Raw genomic sequence first — 25663 nt, 5'->3', positions numbered from 1 at the left:
TGCAGTGTCACAAGGATGCCACCCAAAGGTTGCAGGAACAGCAACTCATATTCCTCTTGGGAACCCTGCAGCCCAATGGTATCAATGTGGACTTCACCAGCTTAAAAATCTCCCCTTCCCCCACCGCATCCCACAACCAGCCCAGTTCATCCGCTCCCCCCATTGCATCCCAAAACCAGCCCAGCCTGTCTCTGCCTCCCTAACCTGTTCTTCTTCTCACCCATCCCTTCCTCCCATCTCAAGCCGCACCTCCATTTTCTACCTACTAATCTCATCCCACCTCCCTGACCTGTCCGTCTTCCCTGGACTGACCTATCCCCTCCCTACCTCCCCACCTATACTCTCTCCACCTATCTTCTTTACTCTCCATCTTCGGTCCGCCTCCCCCTCTCTCCCTATTTATTCCAGAACCCTCTCCCCATCCCCCTCTCTGAAGAAGGGTCTAGGCCCGAAATGTCAGCTTTTGTGCTCCTGAGATGCTGCTTGGCCTGCTGTGTTCATCCAGCTTCACACTTTATTATCTTGGATCCTCCAGCATCTGCAGTTCCCATTATCACTGATACAAGCTTAAACTTGGCATTTTCAAGTTATTTGCTATAGTTGATATGAAAATGAAGGAAAAAGTTAGCAGTAATATCTCAAATTATATACAAAAAATGTAATTATAATTTGTTTCAATGTTAAAAAGTGCAATAATATTTCTCTTGATGATGAACACAAAGCATTATAAGAATGATTAAAAACACTAAAGCATTTTGCTAAGTTTCATTTTTAAATCACTTGCCCTTCATTACTTAATAGAAATTGAGAATGTTGTTAAAAGCCTGTCCATATTTCTGGGAATTGTAAGAGATCCTAGGATAGATACTTTACTATTTTAAATTTTATCTTTGGGGACACATTGGAACTCTCATCAATATGAAGCTTTCCTGCCCTACTTCATTTTTTCTTTGGTGGATGGAAGTCAACTCAGGAACATAGGATGTTGTGAATTTTGGAATTGTACCATGTTCATATATTGGTGATTCTGTCGCTCACAACAGTATAATTTGAAGAATAATTTCAGTAAAAACATAGATTTTTGCACAAACTTAGGCACAGTTCAACATTTTTAATGCTAAACATATGATTTTTATTACTCATGATTATTATTAACCTTTCGTATATGGTTGAGCCACATTGCGAAATCGTTCTTGAACAAAATAAAATTAAATAACTGGACTTGGATGGAGAGCCTTTTCCTGGTGGGGACTGATGGCACATGGATCAAATCAATTACACACAGTTCAAAAAAAAAGCTTAATTTGGTTTTTAAGAGAGAAAACCAAAGTATTCAACACATCTGTTATTTTAATGAATTGTCTGAAAGTCAGCCCTGAGGGAGCACTGCACTACCACGGAATCAGTACTGAGGTAGTGTGTATGCCACCAGAGGGTTAGTGACAAGGTAGCACTACACTGTCAGTTGTATTGTCTTTTGGTCAAAACATTAAAGCAAAGACCCATCTTCTCATTCAAGTGTGTTTAAAAGATGCTAAGGCACTATCTGAGATAAGAACAGAGGATTTACCTGATCAGAATGCATACTTCAACGTCAGCATTCATATCATTAACCACTTTAAGAAATACGAAAAACTGTTCATGCAATACAGGAATTACTCAGTGACACTGACACACATGAAGCAGAAGCAGCAGAAGTGTTTTTGAAAGCAATAGCAGGTTTACAGTTCATGAAGGTGCCCGAAGAAATGGCCCCCATACACGTGAGAGAGCCATGGGAAGGGGGTAATGGATGGATTGATGATGCTGAGCCTCAAGTAGAGAGCTGCAAGACAGAGCAAGTACATGGGAGATGAGAACAGTATTCTTACCAAGCTGATTGCATGATTTTTCTACCTGGTATTCCTTTCTAAGCTGTTAGTGACAGTCATTTGCCTCAGGATCTTGCAGAAGGGCAGTGAGTTAGTTAAATCTCGTAATTGGTCTGGTTTGGATAATGAGTTCAATGTTCGCTATCAAGGATATAGACAATGAATGCTGGCTTTGCCAGAGACACTTCCATCCAAAGAAGGAATACAGAAAAAAAACCTCTGATATCTTTTGTAATACATGCAAATTTAAATGCATCCTACGTGTAATATTTCAACTGTCAGCTAATCACTTATGAGAAAGTAGGAAGTGTCGAAGCTGGAGAATCCAAGATAACACAGTGTGAAGCTGGATGAACACATCAGGCCAAACAGCATCAGAGGATCAGGAAAGCTGATGTTTCAGGTCAGGATTTTTTAAAGAAGGGTCCAGACACGAAACATCAGCTTTCCTGCTCCTCTGATGCTGCTTGGCCTGCTGTGTTCATCCAGCTCTACACCTTGTTATCTCAGCTAATCGTTTATGTTGCATATTAGATATGAATTAGGCATTTTATGCCTGTATACATAGCATCATAGCTCATTAAAAGCAATAAATAAATTTGACTTTACAGGTATAGCCTTAGCGCAACTTGACCAAATGAATACTACGGAGCAGGTGATTGTGAAGTGTGCATCCATCATTGGACATACTTTCACCACTAAAATGCTTCGGTACATCTTACCTGAAGGTGCTGAACTAAAATTGAATCAATCACTTATCTCTTTGGTAAAATCACGAACCTTTGAGTGTGCATCAAAGACTGATGAAGGCTTTACTTCACCGATGGATGAAAATGAAGATGCCCACCTCCTGCAGTGTTTCTGTGTTCATAGTGCTGAATCTGACGAGCATCTACATGAAGATGATAGTGATGAGAAAGGTGAATATGTGGAAATTTGCAGTTGGCAATTATTATTTTTAAAGCTCTTTATACTGTCTCAAAGATAACTTCGATCTATGAGTGTGCATGTGTAATCTGGCCCAGATGTAAGTGCTACAGTTACTCTTTTATATAACAAACATTTCACAAGTGTTTTTAGAATGCACTTAATTCCCAAAAGGTATGCCAGATAACTTGGATGAAGGTGACAGAAGTTTGTATGTGAAGGAAAAATTAGTTGTAGATTTATTTTGGTGAAATTCACACTGGTTCATATTTAACACGGTAATTTTAAAGCACCAATAATTAGTTATCATGGTTTTTGTTTCTAATTATTTACTGATGCAGCACTTGATGATTAATTATGTGGCCTATGTAAGAGAGGTGAGAAGTCATCAGACCAAAACTAAATGAAATCTCATCTTGCCATATAAAGTATAATAAGAAATTATGGTTAATGCATTACTTATATGCAGGATTTCCATAACAAAACAAATTCTAAATATTTTGGTGAGAAATGCCGAACATCCGGTGGTCCTTATGAACATAACATAGTTAAAAAGTGCAGAAAAACCAACCAGCATGAAACATTTCTGAGTGAGATTAATAGTCCACAGAGGACTGTACGCAGGGTAAATTCCCCATGAGATAATAGTACTAAATTGAACTAAACAACCCAGAATTAATGACGATTGTTCTCAGGTGGAGTGTTGTGTTAAAAAACCCAATGTTTGTGCAAACTGCAGTTGTGGCAAAACAGATTTTGAGAACATGAGGACTATAAATATTTGTATGCCTGTAACTAAATACCTATAATTTTTGAATGAGTTTGTATCATCTTACTTTGAAAGCAGATAAAACAATACAAGATTTTAAGTTATCTCCAGCTTCCAGCAACAATACTGCTTATTAATTCTCCTGACAAGCTCCATTTAATGATTTTCATTCCTGCAACTGGCCTCATTGTGCATGTGAACTATTATGAAATACGGAGGCCACTTTGCCTTCAAGTAGCTTCCCAAAGTGTACTCTGTCTGACTTCATCTGAACCTACTTATATTTCTGGATTTAAGTTATGGGACTTGTCCTAAAATTTCTGCATGTATAAAGCAAGAAAGTCAGTAGTAGAAGTATAAATGGCTATTACATCAGAACCTTTTTGAAATCAAGATGTCAGTAAGAAGGCTTCAATATCTCCCAATCTTCCTGATAGCCCCCTGGAAGGAAGATTCTTTATCTTTTGTTTGGCAAAGAATTTGCACCTGTTGCTACTCAGACCTGACAGGGAAAAGGTCTTACGCCTTCTATCAGTGAATGTACCTGTATTTGCAGTTTTGTCAAACATAGACATGGAAAATGAAGCTGAATCCACTCAAATATGCATGAACTCCTACCTGATTAACATTGGATTACAATGTTGCTTGCTGCTCCTGGCACAAGACCTCCGTCCCTTAGGGCTAAATCTGGAAGACAACACAAACCCAGGCATTGTATCACAGGCTGTGTGATGCTGGAGATTTGGTAGAATGTTCTTTTCTGAGGCTAAGTGTCATGGCAAGCCTGAAAACAAGGGAGGGACTTTGCTTGGGAATGGGCTGGGTTGTTTCCCGAAGACACATTTTCTCAGCTGATTACGTATGGATTTGCATGTAAAATGCCAAAATTATAGGCAGCATGTTCTGAAGCTGGTGGGACCTTGCCACTGCTAACATCTAGGCACCATATTTAAAAGGTAACCAGGCAGCAATAACTCTCTGCAACCAGGAGCATCGCTCAACCTCTGCTCATCTTCCCCCTTTCCTCCAGGGAGATACTAAAGGCAACAATTTAGCAATCCCTTCATAGACGTTTGCTGAAGGCAGTTCAGGACAGAAGGGAAGTGTTACACCTGTGGATAGCAACAAGGGGCCATCTCAAATGGCAAAGGTAGCCTGGACCATGATGATTAAAGCAGTCAGTGCCCACAGCTGCTCAAGTATACCTAACTCCAGTGTCACAAGAGAATGTCACTTCACTGCAGCTTCCAATATGGCACTTCTGGCACAGCAGTGGTACTGCCTCTCAAATATCTGTCGGGGTTCACAATGAAAACATAAAAGGAATTATCACACTTGGCAGTTCATGCACCATCAGGTCACTGACCTGTCTACAAAGAGAGCAGAATCTGATAGCTTTTAGATAAATGCTTGCATGGGACAAGTACACAACCGCAAAAGATGGTATTTTGAGTTGAGATAACAAGGTGTGGAGCTGGATGAACACAGCAAGCCAAGCAGCAGAGGAGCAGGGAAATTGACATTTCGGGTCAGGACTCTTCTTCAGAAATGTGGGAGCAGAAGGGAATTCTGAAATAAATAGAGAGAAAGGGGGAGGTAGATGGAAAATGGATAAAGGAGCAGATAGATGGAGAGGAGACATACAGGTCAAGGAGGCGGGAATGGAGCCAGTAAAGGTGAGTGTGGGTGGGGCGTTAGGGAAGACGGACAGGTCAAGGAGGTGGGAATGAGGCTGGTAGGTAGGAGGTGGAGGTGGGGCTTGAGATGAAAGGAGTGGATAGGTGGGAGAAAGGTTAGGGAGGCGGGGACGAGCTGGACTGGTTTTGAGATGCGGTAGGGGGAGGGGAGATTTTGAAGCTTGTAAAGTCTACATTGAGACCATTGGGCTGCAGGGTTCCCAAGTGAAATATGAGGTGATGTTGCTGCAACCTTCAGGTGGCATCATTGTGGCACAACTTGTGGCACTCTTTTGAGTTGAGCCTTCTTTTGAATTCAACCTTGCCTAGCTGCCTCAGTCAGGTTTTCTGGCATTAGCAAGTGTAGCCGCCAGCTTGCTGGCCTAATCAAGACATATTATATACAATTATAAGAGACTTTTCATCAGCTAATTAATATCGGGGAGTTTCATTCTGAATACATTTGTACAAAGAAGCAAATTGTTTATGAAGGAGCCAATGAACAGAAGATCTTTGTAGTCATCAGACTTTGGAGAAAAACACATACCCCACCACGTTGACATCATACATAGAGCTGGATTTTTGAATAGACATGTTTTCTGCTATTAGCTAACAAAATCACACCCTGTGAAAATAATTCCATTGGACCGGGATGTCAATTACTTTATATCCAGGAATATTCAACTCCTGATAGGTCTGGGAAGGAGGCATTTCATGGAGGTGATGGTCTAGTGATGTTATTCCTAGACTATTAATCCAGAGATCCAGGTAATGTGCTGAGGACTAAGTTTGAATTCTGCCATGGCAGATGGTGGAGTTTGGACGTCAACCAAAATCTGGAATTAAGAGTTTAATGATGACCACGTAACCACCGTTCATTGTCAGGAAAGTCCCAACTTGTTCACTAATGTTCTTCAGTTAGGAAAGCTGTTGTCCTTACTTGGTGTGGTCTACGCATGGTTCCAAACCCACAGCAAAGTAGTTGATTCATAACTGTTCTCTGGACAATAAATGCTGGCCAAGCTAGCAGCACCAATGTCCTGTGGAGAGAGAAAGAGAGTTAATGTTTTGAGTCCCATGTAACTGTTCTTTGGAACTGAAGGAGGCTGAAAAATAATGTTTTTCATGCTGTTGCATGACAAAGTCCTGCAAGGTTAAAGCATATAAGATTGGGGGAAGTATATTGAGACGGATAAGAAACTGGCTGGCAGAGAGGAAACAAAGAGTAGGAATTAATTCGTCATTTTCGAATCGACGGGCTGTAATAGTGGGGTGCCACAGGGATCGGTGTTGGGATCCCGGCCATTCACAAGATCTATTAATGATTTAAATGAAGGAACAAAATGTAACGTCTCCAATTTTCAGGTGATACCAAGTTGGGTGGGAGTGTGAATTGTATGAGTATGCAGAGATCCTTCAGCATAATTTCGACAGCTCGAGTGAGTGGGCAAATCAGTGGCAGATGCAGTATAATTTGGGTAAATGGGAGGTTATTCGTAGAAAATAGAACTGTACAGCACAGTACAGGCCCTTCGGCCCACAATGTTGTGCCAAACTTTTACTCTAATCCTAAGGTCTATCCAACCTCCACCCCTACCGTATACTATCATCCATATGCCTATCTAATAGCCGCTTAAATGCCCCGAATGAAGCCGACTCACTACCCTCTCCGGCAATGCATTCCACGCCCCTACCACTCTCTGAGTAAAGAACCTACCTCTGACATCTCCCCTATATCTATCTCCACTCAAAAACTATGCGCCCTCATAATAACTACCTTCACCCAAGGAAAAGTCTCTGGCTGCCTACTCTATACCTCTGAGCATTTGTACACCACTATCAAGTCACCTGTCATCCTTCATCATTCCAAACAGAAAAGCCCTAGCTCACTCAACCTTTCCCAGCAACATCCTGGTAAATCTCCTCTGCACCTTTTCCAGTGCTTCCACAAGCAACTGGACACAATACGCCAGATGTGGCCGAACCAGGCTTTTGTATAGCTGGATCATAACTTCATGGCTCTTGAATTCAGTCCCTCTATTAATGAAACCTAACACAACACATGCCTTCTTAACAACTCTATCCACCTGGGTGGCAGCTTTCAGGGAATTGTGGACATGAATCCCAAGGTCACTCTGCTCCTCCACATTGCCAAGGAACTTTCCGTTAACCCTGTATTCTGCTTTCAAGTTTGTCCTTCCAGAATGAATCAGGTCACACTTTTCAGGGTTAAACTCCATCTGCCACTTCTCAGCCCAGCTCTGCATCCCTTCAATGTCTTTTTGTAACCTGGAACAGCCCTCCGCACTGTCCACAACGTGACACACCTTCGTATCATACACGAACTTACTAATCCCCCCTTCCACTCCTTCATCCAAATCATTTACAGAAGTCACAAATAGAAGAGGACCCAGAACAGATCCTTATGGTACACCACTCGTAACTGAGAACTATGTTGAATATTTTCCATCCACTACCACCCTTTGTCTTCTAAAGGTCAGCCAATGCTGAATTCAATCTGCCACATTTCCCCCTATCCCATGCTTCCCTACCTTCTGCACGAGCCGACCATGGGGAACCTTATCAAACGCCTTACTTAAATTCATGTACCACATCTGCTGCTCTACCTTCATCCATGTGTTTGGTCACTTCTTCAAAAAATTCAATAAGGTTTGTGAGGCATGATCTACCCCTCACAAATCCACGCCAACTATCAAGAATCAAACTGTCTCTTTCCAAGTGATCATAAGTCCTATCTCTCAGAGTCCTTTCCAATAATTTGCCCACCGCTGACGTAAGACTAACTGGCCTGTAATTTCTGGGGTTATCCCTGTTCCCTTTTTTGAACAAGGGAATGATGTTTGCCTCTCTCCAGTCTTCTGGAACTATGCCCGTGGACAGTGAGGATGAAAAGATCATTGCCAAAGGCCCTACGATCTCTTCCCTCACTTCTCATAGAATCATTGGATAAATCCCATCAGGCCCGGGGGACTTATCTGTCTTCAAGTTCCTCAAAATTCTTAGTACACCTTACTTACTAACATCAACCTCCTCTAGCCTACCAGCCTGTTTCACACTGTCCTCCTCTACAACTTGGTCCCTCTCAGTTGTGAATACCGAAGAAAGGTATTCATTAAGAATCTCCCCTGTCTCTTGAGGCTCCATGCGCAAATTCCCTTTACAATCCCTGATTGGCCCTACCCTTTCCCTGGTCATTCTCTTATTCCTCACATATGTGTAAAAAGCCTTGGAGTTTTCCTTGACCCTTTCTGCCAAGGTTTTCTCATGCCCCCTTATAGCTCTCCTGAGCCCTTTCTTCAGCTCCTTCCTGGATAACTTGTATCCCTCTAGAGCCTTTTCCGTTCCTTGTTTCCTAAACCTTACATAAGCATCCTTCTCCCTCTTAGCCAGTAATTCGAACTCTCTTGAGAACCAAGGCTCGGGCACACGACCACATCTTCCCTGTCTGCTTGGGACAAACATATCGTGCACGCGCAGTATGCATTCCTTAAACAATCTCCACATTTCAATAGCATCTGTTCCCATTTTATGTTCATTTTCGCGAGGAGAGCGAGAGAGCCAGACAGAGAGAGCACCAGGAGGCTGCCGGGGAGGTAACGTGTTTTTTACCACTTTAAAAAGCTTACCTCGAGCGGGAGCGGTCTTCATTTATTTGGGCAGCGGCTGAACCCGAGACACTACACACTTAGTGTCTCCCACCTGCCCTCCTCCTCTAACCAAAGAAAAAAACTCGGTGGTGTGTAGATAAGGTAAGGCTTTTTCTATTTCACGTTTCTTTATATATATCGTGTCATTGCCAAAAACCTTTTGGTTCCTTTTTCATTTATGTAAGTTAAGTTTAATAATGTCAGGAGATCTCACACCCATTTTGTGCTCCTCTTGCTCAATGTGGGAGCTCAGGGACAGGGCTGATGTCCCCGACTCCTTCATGTGCAGGAAGTGTGTCCAGCTGCAGCTCTTGTTAGACCGCATGACGGCTCTGGAGCTGCGGATGGACTCACTTTGGAGCATACGCGATGCTGAGGGGGTCGTGGATAGCACGTTTAGCAATTTGGTCACACCGCAGATTAGGATTGCTGAGGGAGATAGCGAATGGGTGACCAAAAGGCAGAGGAAGAGCAGGAAGGCAGTGTAGATGTCCCCTGCGGTCATCTCCCTCCAAAACAGGTATTCCGTTTTGAATACTGTTGGGGGAGATGGCTCACCAGAGGAAGGCAGCAGTAGCCAGGTTCACGGCACCATGGCTGGCTCTGCTGTACAGAAGGGCGGGAAAAAGAGTGGAAGGGCGATAGTCATTGGGGATTCAATTGTAAGGGGAGTAGATAGGCGGTTCTGCAGTCGAAAACGGGGCTCCCGAATGGTATGTTGCCTCCCAGGTGCACGGGTCAGGGATGTCTCCGATCGGCTGCAGAACATTCTGAAGGGGGAGGGTGAACAGCCAGTTGTCATGGTGCATATAGGCACCAACGATATAGGCAGAAAATGGGATGAGGTCCTACAAGCAGCATTTAGGGAGGTAGGAGCCAAGTTAAAAAGTAGGACCTCAAAGGTAGTAATCTCAGGATTGCTACCAGTGCCACGTGCTAGTCAGTGCAGAAATGAAAGAATAGCTAGGATGAATGCGTGGCTTGAGAGATAGTGTAGGAGGGAGGGGTTCAGATTTTTGGGACATTGGAACTGGTTCTGGGGAAGGTGGGACTATTACAAATTGGACAGTCTACACCTGAACCAGACTGGAACCAATGTCCTTGGGGGTGCTTTTGCTAATGTGACAGGGGGATGGGAACCAAATATTGGACAGAAAAGAGGTAGAAACGAAAGCCTGTAGGGAACTAGATAATGGAGTCAGTGTGACTAAAGGGAATAGTAGTCGGGGAGCAGACGATGAACACAAAGGGACAGGTGATCTGAGGTGCATTTGTTTTAATGCGAGAAGTGGAGTAGACAAGGCAATGAGCTTCGGGCTTGGATCGGTACCTGGAGGTATGATGTTATTGCTATTACTGAGACTTGGTTGAGGGAAGGGCAGGACTGGCAACTAGTTGTCCCAGGATATCGATGCTTCAGGCGGGATAGAGAGGGAGGTAAAAAGGGTGGAGGAGTTGCAGTAATGGTCAAAGACAATATCACAGCCACACTGAAGGAGGGCCCCATGGAGGACTCAGGCAGTGAGGCAATATGGGTAGCACTCAGAAATAGGAAGGATGCAGGAATAATGCTGGGGCTGTACGACAGGCCTCCCAACAGCGAGCGTGAGATAGAGGCACAAGTATGTAAACAGATAATGGAAAGGTGTAGGAGAAACAGGGTGGTGGTGGAGATTTTAATTTTCCCAACATTGACTGGGATTCACTCAGTGTTAGGGGTCAAGACGGAGCAGAATTTGTAAGGTGTGTCCAGGAGGGTTTTCTAGAGCAGTATGTATGTAGTCCAACTCGGGAAGGGGCCATACTGGACCTGGTGCTGGGGAATGAACCCGGCCAGGTGGTTGATATTACAGTAGGGGACTACTTTGGAAATAGTGACCACAATTCCGTAAGTTTTACAATACTCATGGACAAGGATAGGAGTGATCCTAAAGGAAGAGTACTAAACTGGGGAAGGCTGACTATACCAAGATTCGGCAGGATCTGAGGAATGTAGATCGGGAGAAACTGTTTGAAGGTAAATCCACATTTGATGTGTGGGAGGCTTTTAAGGAGAGGTTGATTAGCGTGCAGGAGAGACATGTTCCTGTGAAAATGAGGACTAGAAAAGGCAAGATTAGGGAGTTATGGATGACAGGTGAAATTGTGAGACTAGTCAAGAGATAAAAGGAAGCATGCATAAGGTCTAGGTGACTGAAGACAGACGAAGCTTTGCAAGAATATCGGGAATGTAGAGCGAATCTGAAAAAAGGGATTAAGAGAGCTAAGAGAGGACATGAGATATTGCTGGCAAACATGGTTAAGGAAAATCCCAAAGCCTTTTATTCATATATAAAGAGCAAGAGGGTAACTAGAGAAAGGATTGGCCCACTTAAGGACAAAGAAGGAAAGTTATGCGCTGAGTCAGAGAAAATGGGTGACATTCTTAACGAGTACTTTGCATCGATATTCACCAAGGAGAGGGACATGACGGATGTTGAGGTTAGCGATAGATGTTTGCTTAGTCTAGGCCAAGTTGACATAAAGAAGGAGGAAGTGTTAGGTATCCTAAAATACATTAAGGTGAACAAGTCCCCTGGTCCGGATGGGATCTATTCCAGGTTACTGAGGGAAGTGAGAGATGAAATAACTGGGGCCCTAACAGATATCTTTGCGCTGTCCTTAGACACGGGTGAGGTCCCGGAGGACTGGAGACTTGCTAATGTTGTCCCCTTGTTTAAAAAGGGCAGCAAGGATAATCCAGGTAATTATCAACCGGTGAGCCTGACGTCAGTGGTAGGGAAGCTACTGGAGAAGATACTGAGGGATAGGGTCTATTCCCATTTGGAAGAAAATGGGTTTATCAGTGATAGGCAACATGGTTTTGTACAGGGAAGGTCACGTCTTACCAACTTAATAGAATACTTTGAAGATGTGACAAAGTTGATTGATGAGGGAAAGGCTGTAGATGTCATATACATGGACTTCAGTAAGGCGTTTGATAAGGTTCCCCATGGCAGGCTGATGGAGAAAGTGAAGTCACATGGGGTCCAGGGTGTGCTAGCTAGATGGATAAAAAACTAGCTGGGCAACAGGAGGCAGAGGGTAGTAGTGGAAGGGAGTTTCTCAAACTGGAGACCTGTAACCAGTGGTGTTCCACAGGGATCTGTGCTGGGACCACTGTTGTTTGTGATATATGTAAATGATCTGGAGGAAGGTGTAGGTGGTCTGATCAGCAAGTTTGCTGATGACACTAAGATTGGTGGAGTAGCTGATAGTGAAGGGGACTGTCAGAAATTACAGCAGAATATAGGTAGACTGGAGAGCTGGGCAGATAAATGGCAGATGGAGTTCAATCCGGGCAAATGCGAGGTGATGCATTTTGGAAGATCAAATTCAAGGGCGAACTATACAGTAAATGGAAAAGTCCTGGGGAAAATTGATGAACAGAGAGATCTGGGTGTTCAGGTCCATTGTTCCCTGAAGGTGACAACACAGGTCAATAGAGTGGTCAAGAAGGCATATGGCATGCTTTCCTTCAGTGGGCGGGGTATTGAGTACAAGAGTTGGCAGGTCATGTTGCAGTTGTATAGGACTTTGGTTCGGCCACATTTGGAGTACTGTGTACAGTTCTGGTTGCCACATTACCAAAAGGATGGGGATGCTTTGGAGAGAATGCAGAGGAGGTTCACCAGGATGTTGCCTGGTATGGAGGATGCTAGCTATGAAGAGAGGTTGAGTAGATTAGGATTATTTTCATTAGAAAGATGGAGATTGAGGGGGGACCTGATTGAGGTCTACAAAATCATGAGGGGTATTGACAGGGTGGATAGCAAAAAGCTCTTTCCCAGAGTGGGGGACTCAATTACTAGGGGTCATGAGTTCAAAGTGAGAGGAGGAAAGTTTAAGGGAGATATGCGTGGAAAGTTCTTTACACAGGGGGTGGTGGGCGCCTGGATCGCATTGCCAGCGGAGGTGGTAGACGCAGACATGTTAGCGTCTTTTAAGATATATTTGGACAGGTACATGGATGGGCAGGGAGCAAATGGGCACAGACCGTTAGAAAATAGATGACAGGTTAGACAGAGGATCTTGATCGGCGCAGGCTTGGAGGGCTGAAGGGCCTGTTCCTGTGCTGTAGGTTTCTTTGTTCTTTGTTCTTTGTTACCCTGTTCTTGCCTAACAGAATTGTAATTACCCTTCCCCCAATTGTAAACCTTACCCTGCTGTATGTACCTATCCTTCTCCATGACTATTGTAAAAATAATAGAGTTATGATCGCTACCGCCAAAATGCTCTCCTACCAACAGGTCTAACACTGGGCCCAGTTCATTGCCAAGTCCAAATCCAAAGTGGCCTCTCCTCAGGTTGATTTATCTGCGTACTGTGACAGGAATCCTTCCTGAACGCACTGGACAAAATCCATACCAACTAAACTATTACAACTAAAATGTTTCCAATCAATATTTGGAAAGTTGAGGTCACCCATGACTACAACCCTGTGACTTCTACACCTTTCCAGCATCTGCCTTTCCATCTGCTCCTCCACATCTCTGTAACTGTTAGGGGGTCTGTAATAAACCCCCAACAAAGTGACTGCTCCTTTCTTGTTCTAGACCTCAACCCAAACTGATTCTGTAGACATATCATTCTTGAACTGACTTTGCTACTAGCCCTGACTAACAGTGCCAAGGGTCTAGGCCCGAAACGTCAGCTTTTGTGCTCCTGAGATGCTGCTTGGCCTGCTGTGTTCATCCAGCTTCACATTTTGTTATCCCTGTGCCACTCCACTGCCTTTTTTTTCCAACCTCCCTGTTTCTTTTAAACCACTTAAATCCCAGGACTTCCAACAACCATTCCTGTCCCTGAGTTACCCAGGTTTCTGTAATGGCCACAACATCGTATTTCCAAGTACTGACTCATGTTCTGAGTTCATCTGCCTTATTTCTGATATTTCTGGCATTGAAGTATGCACACTTCAAACCATCCCTGTGTCCACAATTACGCTCCATCGACCACATGTCTTTATTAACAACCTCACGCCCTGTTGTGTCTGTTGGAAAGCTGAATACCTCATCCTCTGAATTGCAAATCCGGTTCCCCACCCCCTGCCCAATCTCGTTTAAACTATCCCATATAGCTCTAGCAAACCTCCCAGGATATTTGTGCCCTTCAGGTTCAGGTGCAACCCGTCCTTACTGTACAGGCCCCACCTTCCCCAGAATGTGTTCCAATTATCTGCAAAATGGAAGTCCTCCCTCCTACACCAGCCTTGTAGTGACGTGTTTAGCTGCACTCTCCCTATTTCTTACCTCAATATCATGTGGCACTGGTAGAGATAACTACCCTGTTTACCCTGGTCTTCAACTTCCAACATAACTCCCAGTACTCGTTTCTCATATTCTCAGTCCTTTTTCTACCTATGTCTTTGGTACCAATGTGTACCATGACTGCTGGTTGCTCACCCTCCCCCTTAAAGGATCTTGAAGACACTGTCTGAGACATCATGGACCCTGGCACTGGGGAGGCAACATACCATCCATTCATTTTGTTTGCGTCCACAGAGCCACCTCTCTGTGCCTCTTACTATTGAATCCCCCACTACAATTGCTCCTCTATTGCACCCCCCCCACCCCGTTCCCTTCTATGCCACAGGGACAGGCTCTGTGCCAGAGACCTGTCCGTTATGGCCTTTCCCTGGCAGGTTGACACCCCCAACAGTATCCAAAATGGTATACTTATTATTGAGGGGAATGGCCAAGGGGTTCCCTGCACTGTCTGCCTATTCCCTTTCCCTCTGCTGACAGTCATCCAGCTACCTTTTTCCAGTACCTTGGGTGTGATCACCTCCTTATAACTCCTCTCTATCACCTCCTCAGCCTCCTGAATAATCCAAAGTTCATCCTGATCCAGCTTCAGTTCCCTAACGCTGTTTTTGAGGAGCTGGATTCGGGTGCACTTCTCGTAGGTGAAGTCACAGGGGACGCAGGTGGAGTCACTTCAGAAGCAAAAACAAGAAGGGTGATTATTACTGGAATGGCTGTAAATTGGGAGATGGGAGTGTGCAGGGGGACGTGGGTGTCCTTGTGCACCAGTTGCTGAAGGTAAGCATGCAGGTGCAGCATGTGGTAAAGAAGGAAAATGGTATGTCGACCTTCATTGTGAGAGGTTTCGAATACAGGAGCAGGGATGTGCAGTTGCAGTTGTTCGGGGCCTTAGTGAGACCACACCTGGAATATTGTGTGAAATTTTGGTATCCTTTTCTGAGGAAGGATGCTGTTGCTCTCAAGGGCATGCAGCGAAGGTTTACCGGGCTGATTCTGCGGGGTGGCGTGTCTGACAAAAGAGGAGAGATTGATCATGTTGGGATTGTTTTGCTAGAGTTCACATGAATGGGGAGGGAGAGTTTCATAGAGACTTTTAAAATTCTGACTGGACTGGACAGGATGGATGTAGGGAGGGTGTTCCCGATGGTGGGTGTCCAGGGGTCACAGTATGAGGATTCAGGGTGGACGATTTAGGACAGAGATGAGGAGATATTTCTTCACCCAAAGAGTGGTGAGCCTGTGGAATTCATTACCACAGAAAGTAGTTGATGCCAAAATATTGAATGTATTCGAGAAGTGACTAGATATAGCAGAGATAGTAGGAACTGATGATACTGGAGAATCTGAGTAACAAGGTGTAGAGCTGGATGAACGCAGCAGGCCAAGCAGCATCAGAGGAGCAGGAAAGCTGACGTTTCATCTACACCTTGTTACAGTTCTACACTTTGTCATCTTATGACTAGATATAGCATTTAGGGTGAATGAGATCGAAGGTTATGGGGAGAAAGCAGGATTAGGCTATTGAGTTTCAATGATCAGCCATGATCGTGAAGAATGATGGAGCAGGCTTGAAGGGCTGAATGGCTTCCTCATGCTCCTATCTTCTATGTTTCTATCAACCAGATGGTGACGGGACCCAGAACAAAGGCAAAAGTAGTGTTAATGTTAGTTGTCAAGCAATATTGCTGCAGAGTAGGTGTTAATGTTAGGAATGACTAGTAGGAAATAGGTTGGCTCTGTTGATAGACAACCCATTTAAAAAAGACAATGTTTTAGGGGGTGTGGATTTTCAAAATAGAGGACAGGGTTCACGTCCTGAAATTGTTGAACTGTATGCTGAGTCCTGAGGCTATAAAGTCCTGAAGTAGAGAGTAAGGTGCTGTTCGTCCAGCTTACATTGGACTTTGCATTGCATGCCAAAGACAAAATTTTTAGCAAGCAAATAACATGGAGTATTGAAATAGCGAGAGACTGCAAGGTTGGGGTCATTCTTCTGGACAGAATGGGGCAGTCATCCAGTCTATTTTCAGTGTCATTAATGTAGAGAAGGCTCACTCATGTGAGTGATAAATATCCAATATGACCTACTTTATGTTGGTAGGACCAAATGCAATCCGGGTGACCATTCTGCAGAACACTTTCAATCTGTTCAGAAAAATGACCCTGACCTTCAAATTGCTTGCCATTTCAATACGCTATCTGTGTCACAACATTAAGGGGAAAGGCAAGAGATTGGCACTAAGTTAAATTGCTCATATAGCCAGTACAGAAAGAATGGACCAATGGTTTTCTACCGCACAGTAATAATTCTTGGGTATTTTGATTCATGCTAATATTCCCATCCTTAACCTGTTACAGGTTTTTAGCAAAATCCAGTGCAGGCTGGAGAAAAACCTATCCATTATCCACTTCGGCACTTCATGGTCTTCAGGACTCATCATTGAGTTCAACAAATTCAGAACATACACATTGTCCTCTATTTTATTGACCCCCATCACAACCGGTGTCTTGTTTACAAGGGTTTGCTCTCACAGATCTGACCTTCTTTCTACTGTTCTTACCATTAACATTTACTCCACATCCATATCTTCCATCTACTAGTAGCCTTCCCTTTGTCTTTTGAAATGAGAAACCTCAATATCTTTTCCATCTGCTCCTCTTTTCTCCTTTGTTAACAGTAGAAGAAATATAACTTTCCAATGCCGTTCTGTACTGAAAAAGTCATTGGATTCAAAACATTAAATTTGTTTCTCTTTCTACAGTTGGCTGCGAGTCCTGCTGAGTTTCTGCAGCACTTTCTGGTTTTCTATCATATGTTCAGAATCTGCAGTTTATATATAGGAATTATTTTCTTGGCTTTGGGGTAATGCCCATAGTTGGAAGGAAGCTTTTTTTTTGCAGTTCAGGTATTGCAGAGGTCTTGGCTTGAGCTGGATGTGTGAGACAGATGCCAAAAAAGAATGGAGATAGATTAGCATCTTAAGAAATGGCTTAATTAAGTGTGAGAAGTCTAGTATGAAACTTTCACTATTACTTCTTTCACTTCTTTATCCCTCTGCTATCCTTTACATACCATCATTATTATTTAACTTCATGTTCATTTAGCTGTAACTAGCCTTATCCATCTTTCTTTGCCTGTTTTTAATTGCAATGCTACCGTACAGGGAAGAAATAGGTGAATGCTATGAAATTTATAAAAGTTGACCACATCAAAAGCATCCCAAATCATGAAGCAACATTACACCCTGTCCATTCTCCGTGAAATCTCACCCTCTTAGACAACACATGACAAAGCTCAGCTCAATTAATGCCAAATGTTAGTCCTTGTCAATATCTCCCTTTTTTGGACAGGAAAATGCAAAACTCCCAGAGGGCAAGGAGCTGAAATGGTGCAGTGGCTCAGTGGTTATCATTGTTCCCCAGAGTGCCAGGGACCCAGATTCAATACCAGCCTTGGGCGATTATCTGTGTGGAGTTTATATGTTCTTCCGGTGTCTGCATCGGCTTCAGCCTGGTGCTCCGGTTTCCTCCTACAGCCCAATGATATGTAGGTTAGATGCATTGGCCATGCAAAGTTGCCCTGTAGTGTCCAGGGATGTGCAAGTTAGGTCGATTAGACAGAGTAAATGCGGGTCATGGGGCTAGGACGGAAGCTGGGAAGATTGGCACAGATTCATTGGGCCAAATGGTCACTTGCTGCACTGTTGGGATTCTATGAGTCAATGAAACAGAATAGCATTAATAAAAGCTCAGCCTCACTTGACGTGCCTTAGCAAATACCATTTCGTGACATGTACCCCATATGCTTTGCAGGACAAACCAGAAGGATTGAATGAAGGGAGCTATAAATGGAAGCAAGGCAAAAAAATGAAAATAAGTTTTAAAAGGGACATTTTCTAAGTTAAATTATCATCAAAAATTATTTCAGCACTTGAAGGAATAAGAACATACTAACCCAAGCTCATTTTGCTCATTTCGCAAAAGAAGTCAGTTTGCAAATTGAACAATTATGTTGTGGAAATGCTACTTTAAATTACTGGACTTAGCTTTCCTTGGTGAATTTACTGAGAAATAAATATGCAAATACAGTGACTTATGGAAAACCGCTGGAAGGTTAAGTGTGTGATGTCATTTTTGCAAAACGAACAGTTGACAGCATAACTCAGCCAACATTTTGTTACGATTCACGTTTGAAAGATTCTCACTAATTTATAAAGTACATTAACAATCACTTGTGTTGTTCTGGTGTTGTAATTTTACCAGCCAAATATACACCATTGGGTACCAACGACTGAGGAAATTTGGCTTTCCCCAATGGAATAATTTCATAATGTGGCCCTCTGATTTGAGAACGGAGCATTCAAATCAAAATCTAAAATTATCATCAAAAATATGGAAAACATGCAACTGGCAGTTTTCTTTGTGACTTCAGTCTACTGCAAATATTAAATTATGTTGTACTTCTTTTTTCTTTCACTGGGGTTACTTATGCTATCCGTTATTTTGACTGCACCCATTGTACAATTTTATGTTTAAGTTTTTGATTCCTGTGCAATTACTGTTGTTCTTCCCCTTTCCAGATTTCCGGATGAGATCCCAGCAAACTGGAACAGAGATAATGTCGTAGTAATGCTACAAAATTTTGCTAAAAGAAGGCCTTAATTTCTTCAATTGCCAGTGAAACCATTACAAATTAATTTAAGCTGTATAATAATTATAATTCTAAATATTTCATGCAGTTGCTTGGGTTAGAATCTGGGAAAAGAAAAGTATACACAGTAATGCACAAAGCGTATAGATTTGTTAAAACGATTTCATGGAAATATTTCACAACCGCATGTGGTCTCACTCCCCAACAATAAAGCAGATGTTGCTGGAGAAATTCAACACGCTGGAAGCATCTGTGGTCAGAAAGCAGAGTTAACGTTTTGAGTCCTGTGATCCTTCTTCAGGAACTGAAATGTTAAATTTGGCTTTCTATCCATTGTTGCTGCCAGACCTGCTAAGATTCTTTAGCAATTTCTGGTTTTGTTTTACATCTCCAACATCCCAAGTTCTTTGTTTTAACTTAGTCTCAGTCCCTCTAAGTCAACTGGTGTGTGACCATACTCAGTGTATGATGCAAGTTAGTTTCCTGGCAGCAGCTATGATACCTTTGTTGAGTGTTATATCAGCATTTGAACAACTGGAAGGAAGTTGAGGATGATGCTGAATAACAAGGGTTATTTCAACCGACTGAATCAGATTCTGTTATGTAAACCAAGCACATGTGGGAACCATGAGCATAACACGAGCCATCCAGCCACTTGAAATGTCATTGAATAGATAGATTACCATAACACTTCTACTGCCTGGACTGATCTGGAGGAGTCCTACTTACTCTACTACTTGTCAGAGCCCTGTGTTATGACTCTCTGTCTATAACCCTTGCCAGTATTCGATATGCAGCAGAGGAGAAGGCAGACCAAAAAGAGGAAACGGACGATAATGATACATTCTATTTTTTGGTATGGCTGTCTTTCATCAACCCAATCACTGTGGTACTAATGAGTGTGACTCCAAGTCTCCATTCACCAACACTTACAGACCAAAACATCCCTATGTTACTGATAATTGCAATGTCCTACAGATCACAACACTGAAACAAAAGCAATCATAAAACAACCATGGAAGCTGAGATATTGGCCATCACAGTCTCGAGTCCACAAGTGTGGTGACTGATTTACCAACCACTTGCACACTGGGAAGGATGAGGTCCAAACTTTGCACGTAAATATGTCCCCATGCCCCACTATATGCATTGATAGTGATCACGGTCTTTCAGTCAGGTCTGCCAATACACGAAGCATTTGAATCTGTATGTCAATCATTTGTAGACTGCGCATCTTATCATTTAAGCCATTGTCTGAGTCCTTTTCAACAAAAACAGAAGCTGCTGGAAAAGCTCAGCAGGTCTGGTAGCATCTGTGAAGAAAAATCAGAGTTGATGTTTCGGGTCTGCTGGCCGTTCCTCAGAACACCAGGCCTGAAATGTTAACTCTGATTTTTCTTCACAGATGCTGTCAGACCTGCTGAGGTTTTCCAGCAACTTTTGTTTTTGTTCCTGATTTACAGCATCGGCAGTTCTTTCAATTTTTATTTTCAACAGAAATCTTGTGCAAGTACGCCCTCTGGTGAGCAGGCACTTGTGCTACGCTTGTCCCCTGACTTCCCTGCAGGCCATTCATGGCCAACGTCTCACTCCACTATAGAGCCCACCTCTCAGCTTCCTTCTGAAGCAATGGTTTCTCAGTCATTGTTGGTTCTGAAGCCCCTGGCTTGAGTTACAAAAACCATGATTTTTTTGTATCACTCTAGAAGTAATAGTTTGCATACAGCATTGTTAAAAATATATATGTTTTGTATGTTTGTTTTACTTAATGTGAAATGTGCTATGGCAAAAGAATAATTTTCCTATTCCCTTATTCTTCAGAGCAAACATTGATGAGTAAATAGGATATTGTAAAAATTAGAAATTATCATATCTTGTAGAAAGGCTCAGGCCCATTTTGCTAACATTTGAGTTAGTCAGACTTATACAGGGGAATTGCATGAAATTCAAAGGAGAGAATGCAGAGCAATTCTGAAACGCTATAACCAGGAAATTTCTGATTTCTATCTGGGAGGGAAATGCCCTGAGGAATTTATGCAGTTTTCATCACAAAATGAATAAATAGTATACATCACAAAGTATTGCATATTTCTAAAACTAAATAGGACTCAATATACGTGGAAATATCTATAAACAAACTAATAATTGCACATCCCTTTTTATAATCTAGGAAAAAGTATCAAAATTCCCGGCTTGCTAATTTTTAGCCACTGCAATGCTGTGACCAATAGTGGTGCTGAATCATGAGAGACCCCAAGACATTGATGGATTGCTGCCAGCTTTGCTAAGCAGTAAAATAAATGTGGCTTTTAATGTGATCAGAGATAATGGGAACTGCAGATGTTGGAGAATCCAAGATAACAAAGTGTGGAGCTGGATGAACACAGCAGGCCAAGCAGCATCTTAGGAGCGCATCAGAAGGGCCTATGCCTGAAACATCAGCTTTTGTGCTCCTAAGATGCTGCTTGGCCTGCTGTGTTCATCCAGCTCCACGCTTTGTTATCGTGGCTTCTAATGTGGTCACTTTAAAAGAAAAATTGCTTGTCCATGCATTTCACTTTCTATTAATAAATTTGAAATCCAGTTTCAATAATAGCAGAAAGCACAATGGTAACCTATTTGGAGCTCAATGTTGAGGCCAGTCCAACAGCCTCCCTTACCATATCTGTATTATTCATTTCTAGTAACTGAGCTGCACATTCAATTCGGCACTTTACACTGGGTCCCAAATACAAACAGATTTAATTTACAGTACAGGACATTTCTATGCAATAATTTTAGATAGGATCACGTTTCTACGTCGCTATGCTAAAATTATAACGTCTTCTAAGATTTTTTTAATCAATTACCTATGGTGCTGGAGTTAGTATTTCCCAAAACATTTGTCCATCTTATTGGCAAACCTATACATCTGGCTTCAACATTTCAGTAACATTTTCTTTGACTGAGGTCTCCATTGAGATTGTTGCTTCTCTTCATTGTTTCCCTCTTTTTGTCTATCCTCTTCTATTGCTGCCCTTTTCCACGTTAACACACCATCCTCTATCTCTTTCTTCACCTTTAAATGTCCATACACATTCCTATTCTTACTCACTTTCCTCAAAACCTAGAGCACCCTTTGTTCACAACCTGTAACCTTTATCACCAATACCTATTATCCATTCCTTGTTGTCTTGAAAGGTTTTCTTTTGCAAGTTCAAAGCAGAAAATAAATTCTGTATAACTATGTATTTCTTTCTTTCACTCTCATTCTCAGTCTTGCCTCTTTCTTTCATGGTGTTGTAAGTTCATGACATATTTGCAGTAATATTTGGAAACTTAGAGACTAAATGGTCTGAAATTCGTATAGCTTTACAATAATAAAAGAAAGAACTGCTAATGTTGGAGATCTGAAACAAACAAAAACAGAAATTGCTGGAGAGACTCAGAAGTCCAGCTGTTTCTATGAAGAGGAATGTTTTATTAATATTAGCATTTTGAATCCAGTGACCATTCGAAGCATCACTGGACTCAATATATTAGTGTTTTTCACAGATGCTGCCAGACCTGATTTCTCCACAAGTTTGTGTAGCTTTACATTTGGTTGGTATTTCTGTATTGTGTCTCTTATTAAGAACCGCATTTTAGTTTCATTTTTGAGTTCCAGGAGTGATATTGAGTTTTCTGGAAGTTTGTTTACATGCAGTTAAATGAGGATTTTAAAAAAGTGTTACTGTTCTTAGTTCAATGGGAACTGAAGGGATGGAAAAAAATAGACTGTTTCCTATAAATAGGGTGCCCATTGAAATTGGAAAGAAACAGACAAAAACAAGTTCCCTTTTAAAAAGATTGAACTGTGCAGCGGTTCTCTGACTGGATAGGTTTCTTTCAGTGAGAAGCAAGTTATTCAGAGCGGAAAAGACCTTTAACATCAATAGTGTGCCTTAGCAGTCCCCTGAACAACTGAACAAAAGAAAAGAAGTACTGAGTGACTCAAAGTTAATAAGAGAAAACTTCAGAAAACGAAGGCATTAAGATGTCAAAGGTGTCTAGGAAGACACTGATTGGAAGAGTTTAAGGAACAAGTTAAGGAGAAAGTTTGCTGCGTTAGCAGATACTTCAAGGGTTTCATGAAGAGACATTAATTACAGAAGGTTACTTCAACTAAGTGCAAACATTCACCAGAAAGAAGTACGAGTAAAATGCTGCTTCACCTAGAAGATGAATGGGATCTTGGATGGTGAGGACAGAGGATATAAATCGGCAAGGGATGGCATGGGAAGATGCCATGGGGGAATGGGATGGTGTGAGGAGTAATGGAGAAGTGGACCAAGCTATCATGGAGAGAATGGTTCCAATAATTACATGCAGCACTGTCATTGTTCCTTCCACCTTAATCTATACATCCAATCCTGTAAAACAGCCTGATCAATGTTGGACACCCCTATGGACAGCTCTAGGTTCTCCATGATTCCATGTTTACCAGACATTGTAATCATCAGAACTTTGGATCTTACTATGTATCCCATTTGTTCACATTCCAGAGTTAATGGTTAAGCCTTTGGACATATCCCAGACTTGCTTACCTTCAAGGACTGTTTGAATTCTGTAATTCCTTAAGTTCATTGTTATCCCTACCAGATTATGTTACTCATCTTTTATTTCCCACTGTCCAAATCACAAGAGATACAAATGATGTTATCCCTTACTAACTGCTATTAAATTCATAATATTAGTTCTACTATAAAGTTAGTAAAGGTTTATATCTACCCCAACTGTTAGCATCCTTTCGCTAATGAGTTGTGAGCAATTTGTTTCTCCCTGTGTATACTAGGCATTCCTTTAATGATAAGGCATAGGGAGGCTGCTTTACCATCTGAGACTGGTTAGTTTTCATATTTCTATTTGAATCTTTTCCTCTAATGCTTTTACTGATTGTTGTATTTTTGTATATGTGTGTATCTATAACTATTTTGAAATTTTTCTCTCTGATAATCTGAATAATCTTTAACTAGAACCTACTCTTAAATTTGTGAATAGTTCAAGACAAATAGCTAATTGCTGTGAAATGTTCTTATCTGTTGTTTTACAGCTGACCTGTAACGCATGCTAATCACATACTATCTTCTGGGATGAGATTTACTGTCCCTGCTCTAAAACTTTTCACCTAATAAAACAACATATTTCTCATTGATAAGACTAAAACTCAATCACTTTCACAGCTTAATGAACTTGTTTGATCTCATAGATTTTTATGAGCCATCGTTCAACCCTTCTTTATTATTGGACCTTATTTTTCTCTTTAATATTTGTTACAAATTCCAAGCCGTCCGTCCTTAGACATTTTTATCAAATTGCGTCCAACAGACCCCGGCAGCTGCTGTTTTTGCGTAACTTCCTGTTGCCTTGAGATAAACCCCTTCTCAAAGATATCATTGTGTCAACTTATGGCCTCACTTAAATGCTGGTTCATGAGTCGAGGGACAGCTAGCTGTCATCCATTTTGTGTCTCTCAGTTATGGGCACCCCTAACATCAGAAAAAGACTGATGTTATGGACCGGACCCAACCCCCTCAAAATATAATAAGAAGATAGCCTAAATCCTAACTTCTTCTTATTTTAAAGGCAAGTGCCATTCCAGATGCAACTAAATTTGTCAAAATACCAGATTTGAAGCAAAACACACTTTCCTCATACACTATACTTAAAATACAGCAAGAGAAAGAAGAAATTGGGAAAAAATAATTTGGAAAACAACAGAATAATTTCTTAACTACTAAACAGAAACTGTTCCAATATAGTAAACACACCATTGGTAAAGGCAAATTCAGTAAAATAGATTGTCTCACAAGCAGTGCTCCAGTCCAGGGGGAAAATTGCATCAAGAGAAAATTCTGAGAGTAGGGTGGAGAGATGTACTGCAGCTTCCAAACCCAGTTTCAAGGTCACTGCAACTGCTACTGAAAAACAAACTAAAAATCCTGGTTCTGTGGAGGTTGGCCCATCCATTCAGACTGCCTGTAATGTTCCAACATTACATAGAACATAGAACATTACAGCACAGTACGGGCCCTTCAGCCCTCGATGTTGTGCCGATCTGTCATACCGATCTGAAGCCCACCTAACCTACACTATTCCATGTACGTCCATTCCATGTTCCATTACGAAAAGCTTCAAAAGCTGCTTGCTTTATTGACTTAAAAATGCTCTTCAAAAAATGGACAAAATACTACTCTTAAAACCATAGTATTGTCACACTAAAAGGGAGCTTGACTTAATTGGTTACAGGAGGCTATTGTCAGGTGATACACAGTTGGCCAGTTTACTGCATGACATACTGGAAATACCAGTGATATCTAAAGGAGCCAGTGGAAAAGGATATCCAAGGCATGATACTTAATGGGAAACCACAGATAGTTTGCCCTTAGTAGTTGAAGACACCTATTGTACCTTCAAGTAAAAGTTTGTCCAGTCATCTGTCCTTGGCTTGCAAATTTCTATCTCCATGTCATATTGGAAACCAATGCCAATTTCCTTGGCCTAGAAGTGCTGTTGTTACAAATTCAAGGGCAGAAAAGAATGTCTATTGCTTGTACCAGGCAAAGTCTCAAGCCAAGCAAGAGAAATATGAAGAATTATTTCAGTGTGAAGCTTGAATTATTAACTTTGGACTTTTTGCAGAAGTTCAGACACATTTTGATTGGAGCAAAATTTGAAGAGCATGCAAGCAATAACCAACTCAGTTGCTTCCAAATGTCTGCTTTGAGCACTTGGAGCAAGTTAAAGAACTTAAAAGTTTTAAAAAATCTTCTTTGC

The 25663-nt window shown here is 41.9% G+C and overlaps 1 protein-coding gene across 1 annotated transcript in view; it reads left to right on the top strand.

Annotated features, from left to right (window-relative positions):
• LOC125454013 (adenylate cyclase type 10-like) overlaps window positions 1-25663 on the top strand; it is a 161679-nt gene that overhangs the window by 84615 nt on the left and 51401 nt on the right. The window contains exon 19 of the mRNA XM_059647653.1: window positions 2483-2812. Within this exon, the coding sequence (XP_059503636.1) occupies window positions 2483-2812 (330 nt within the window). The remainder of the gene's footprint in view (window positions 1-2482; window positions 2813-25663) is intronic.

The sequence above is a fragment of the Stegostoma tigrinum genome, chromosome 7 (assembly GCF_030684315.1).
Source record: "Stegostoma tigrinum isolate sSteTig4 chromosome 7, sSteTig4.hap1, whole genome shotgun sequence".
Classification (NCBI taxonomy): domain Eukaryota; kingdom Metazoa; phylum Chordata; class Chondrichthyes; order Orectolobiformes; family Stegostomatidae; genus Stegostoma; species Stegostoma tigrinum.
The sequence above is the reverse complement of the archived record's forward strand: the minus strand, read 5'-3'. Positions and strand labels throughout refer to the sequence as shown.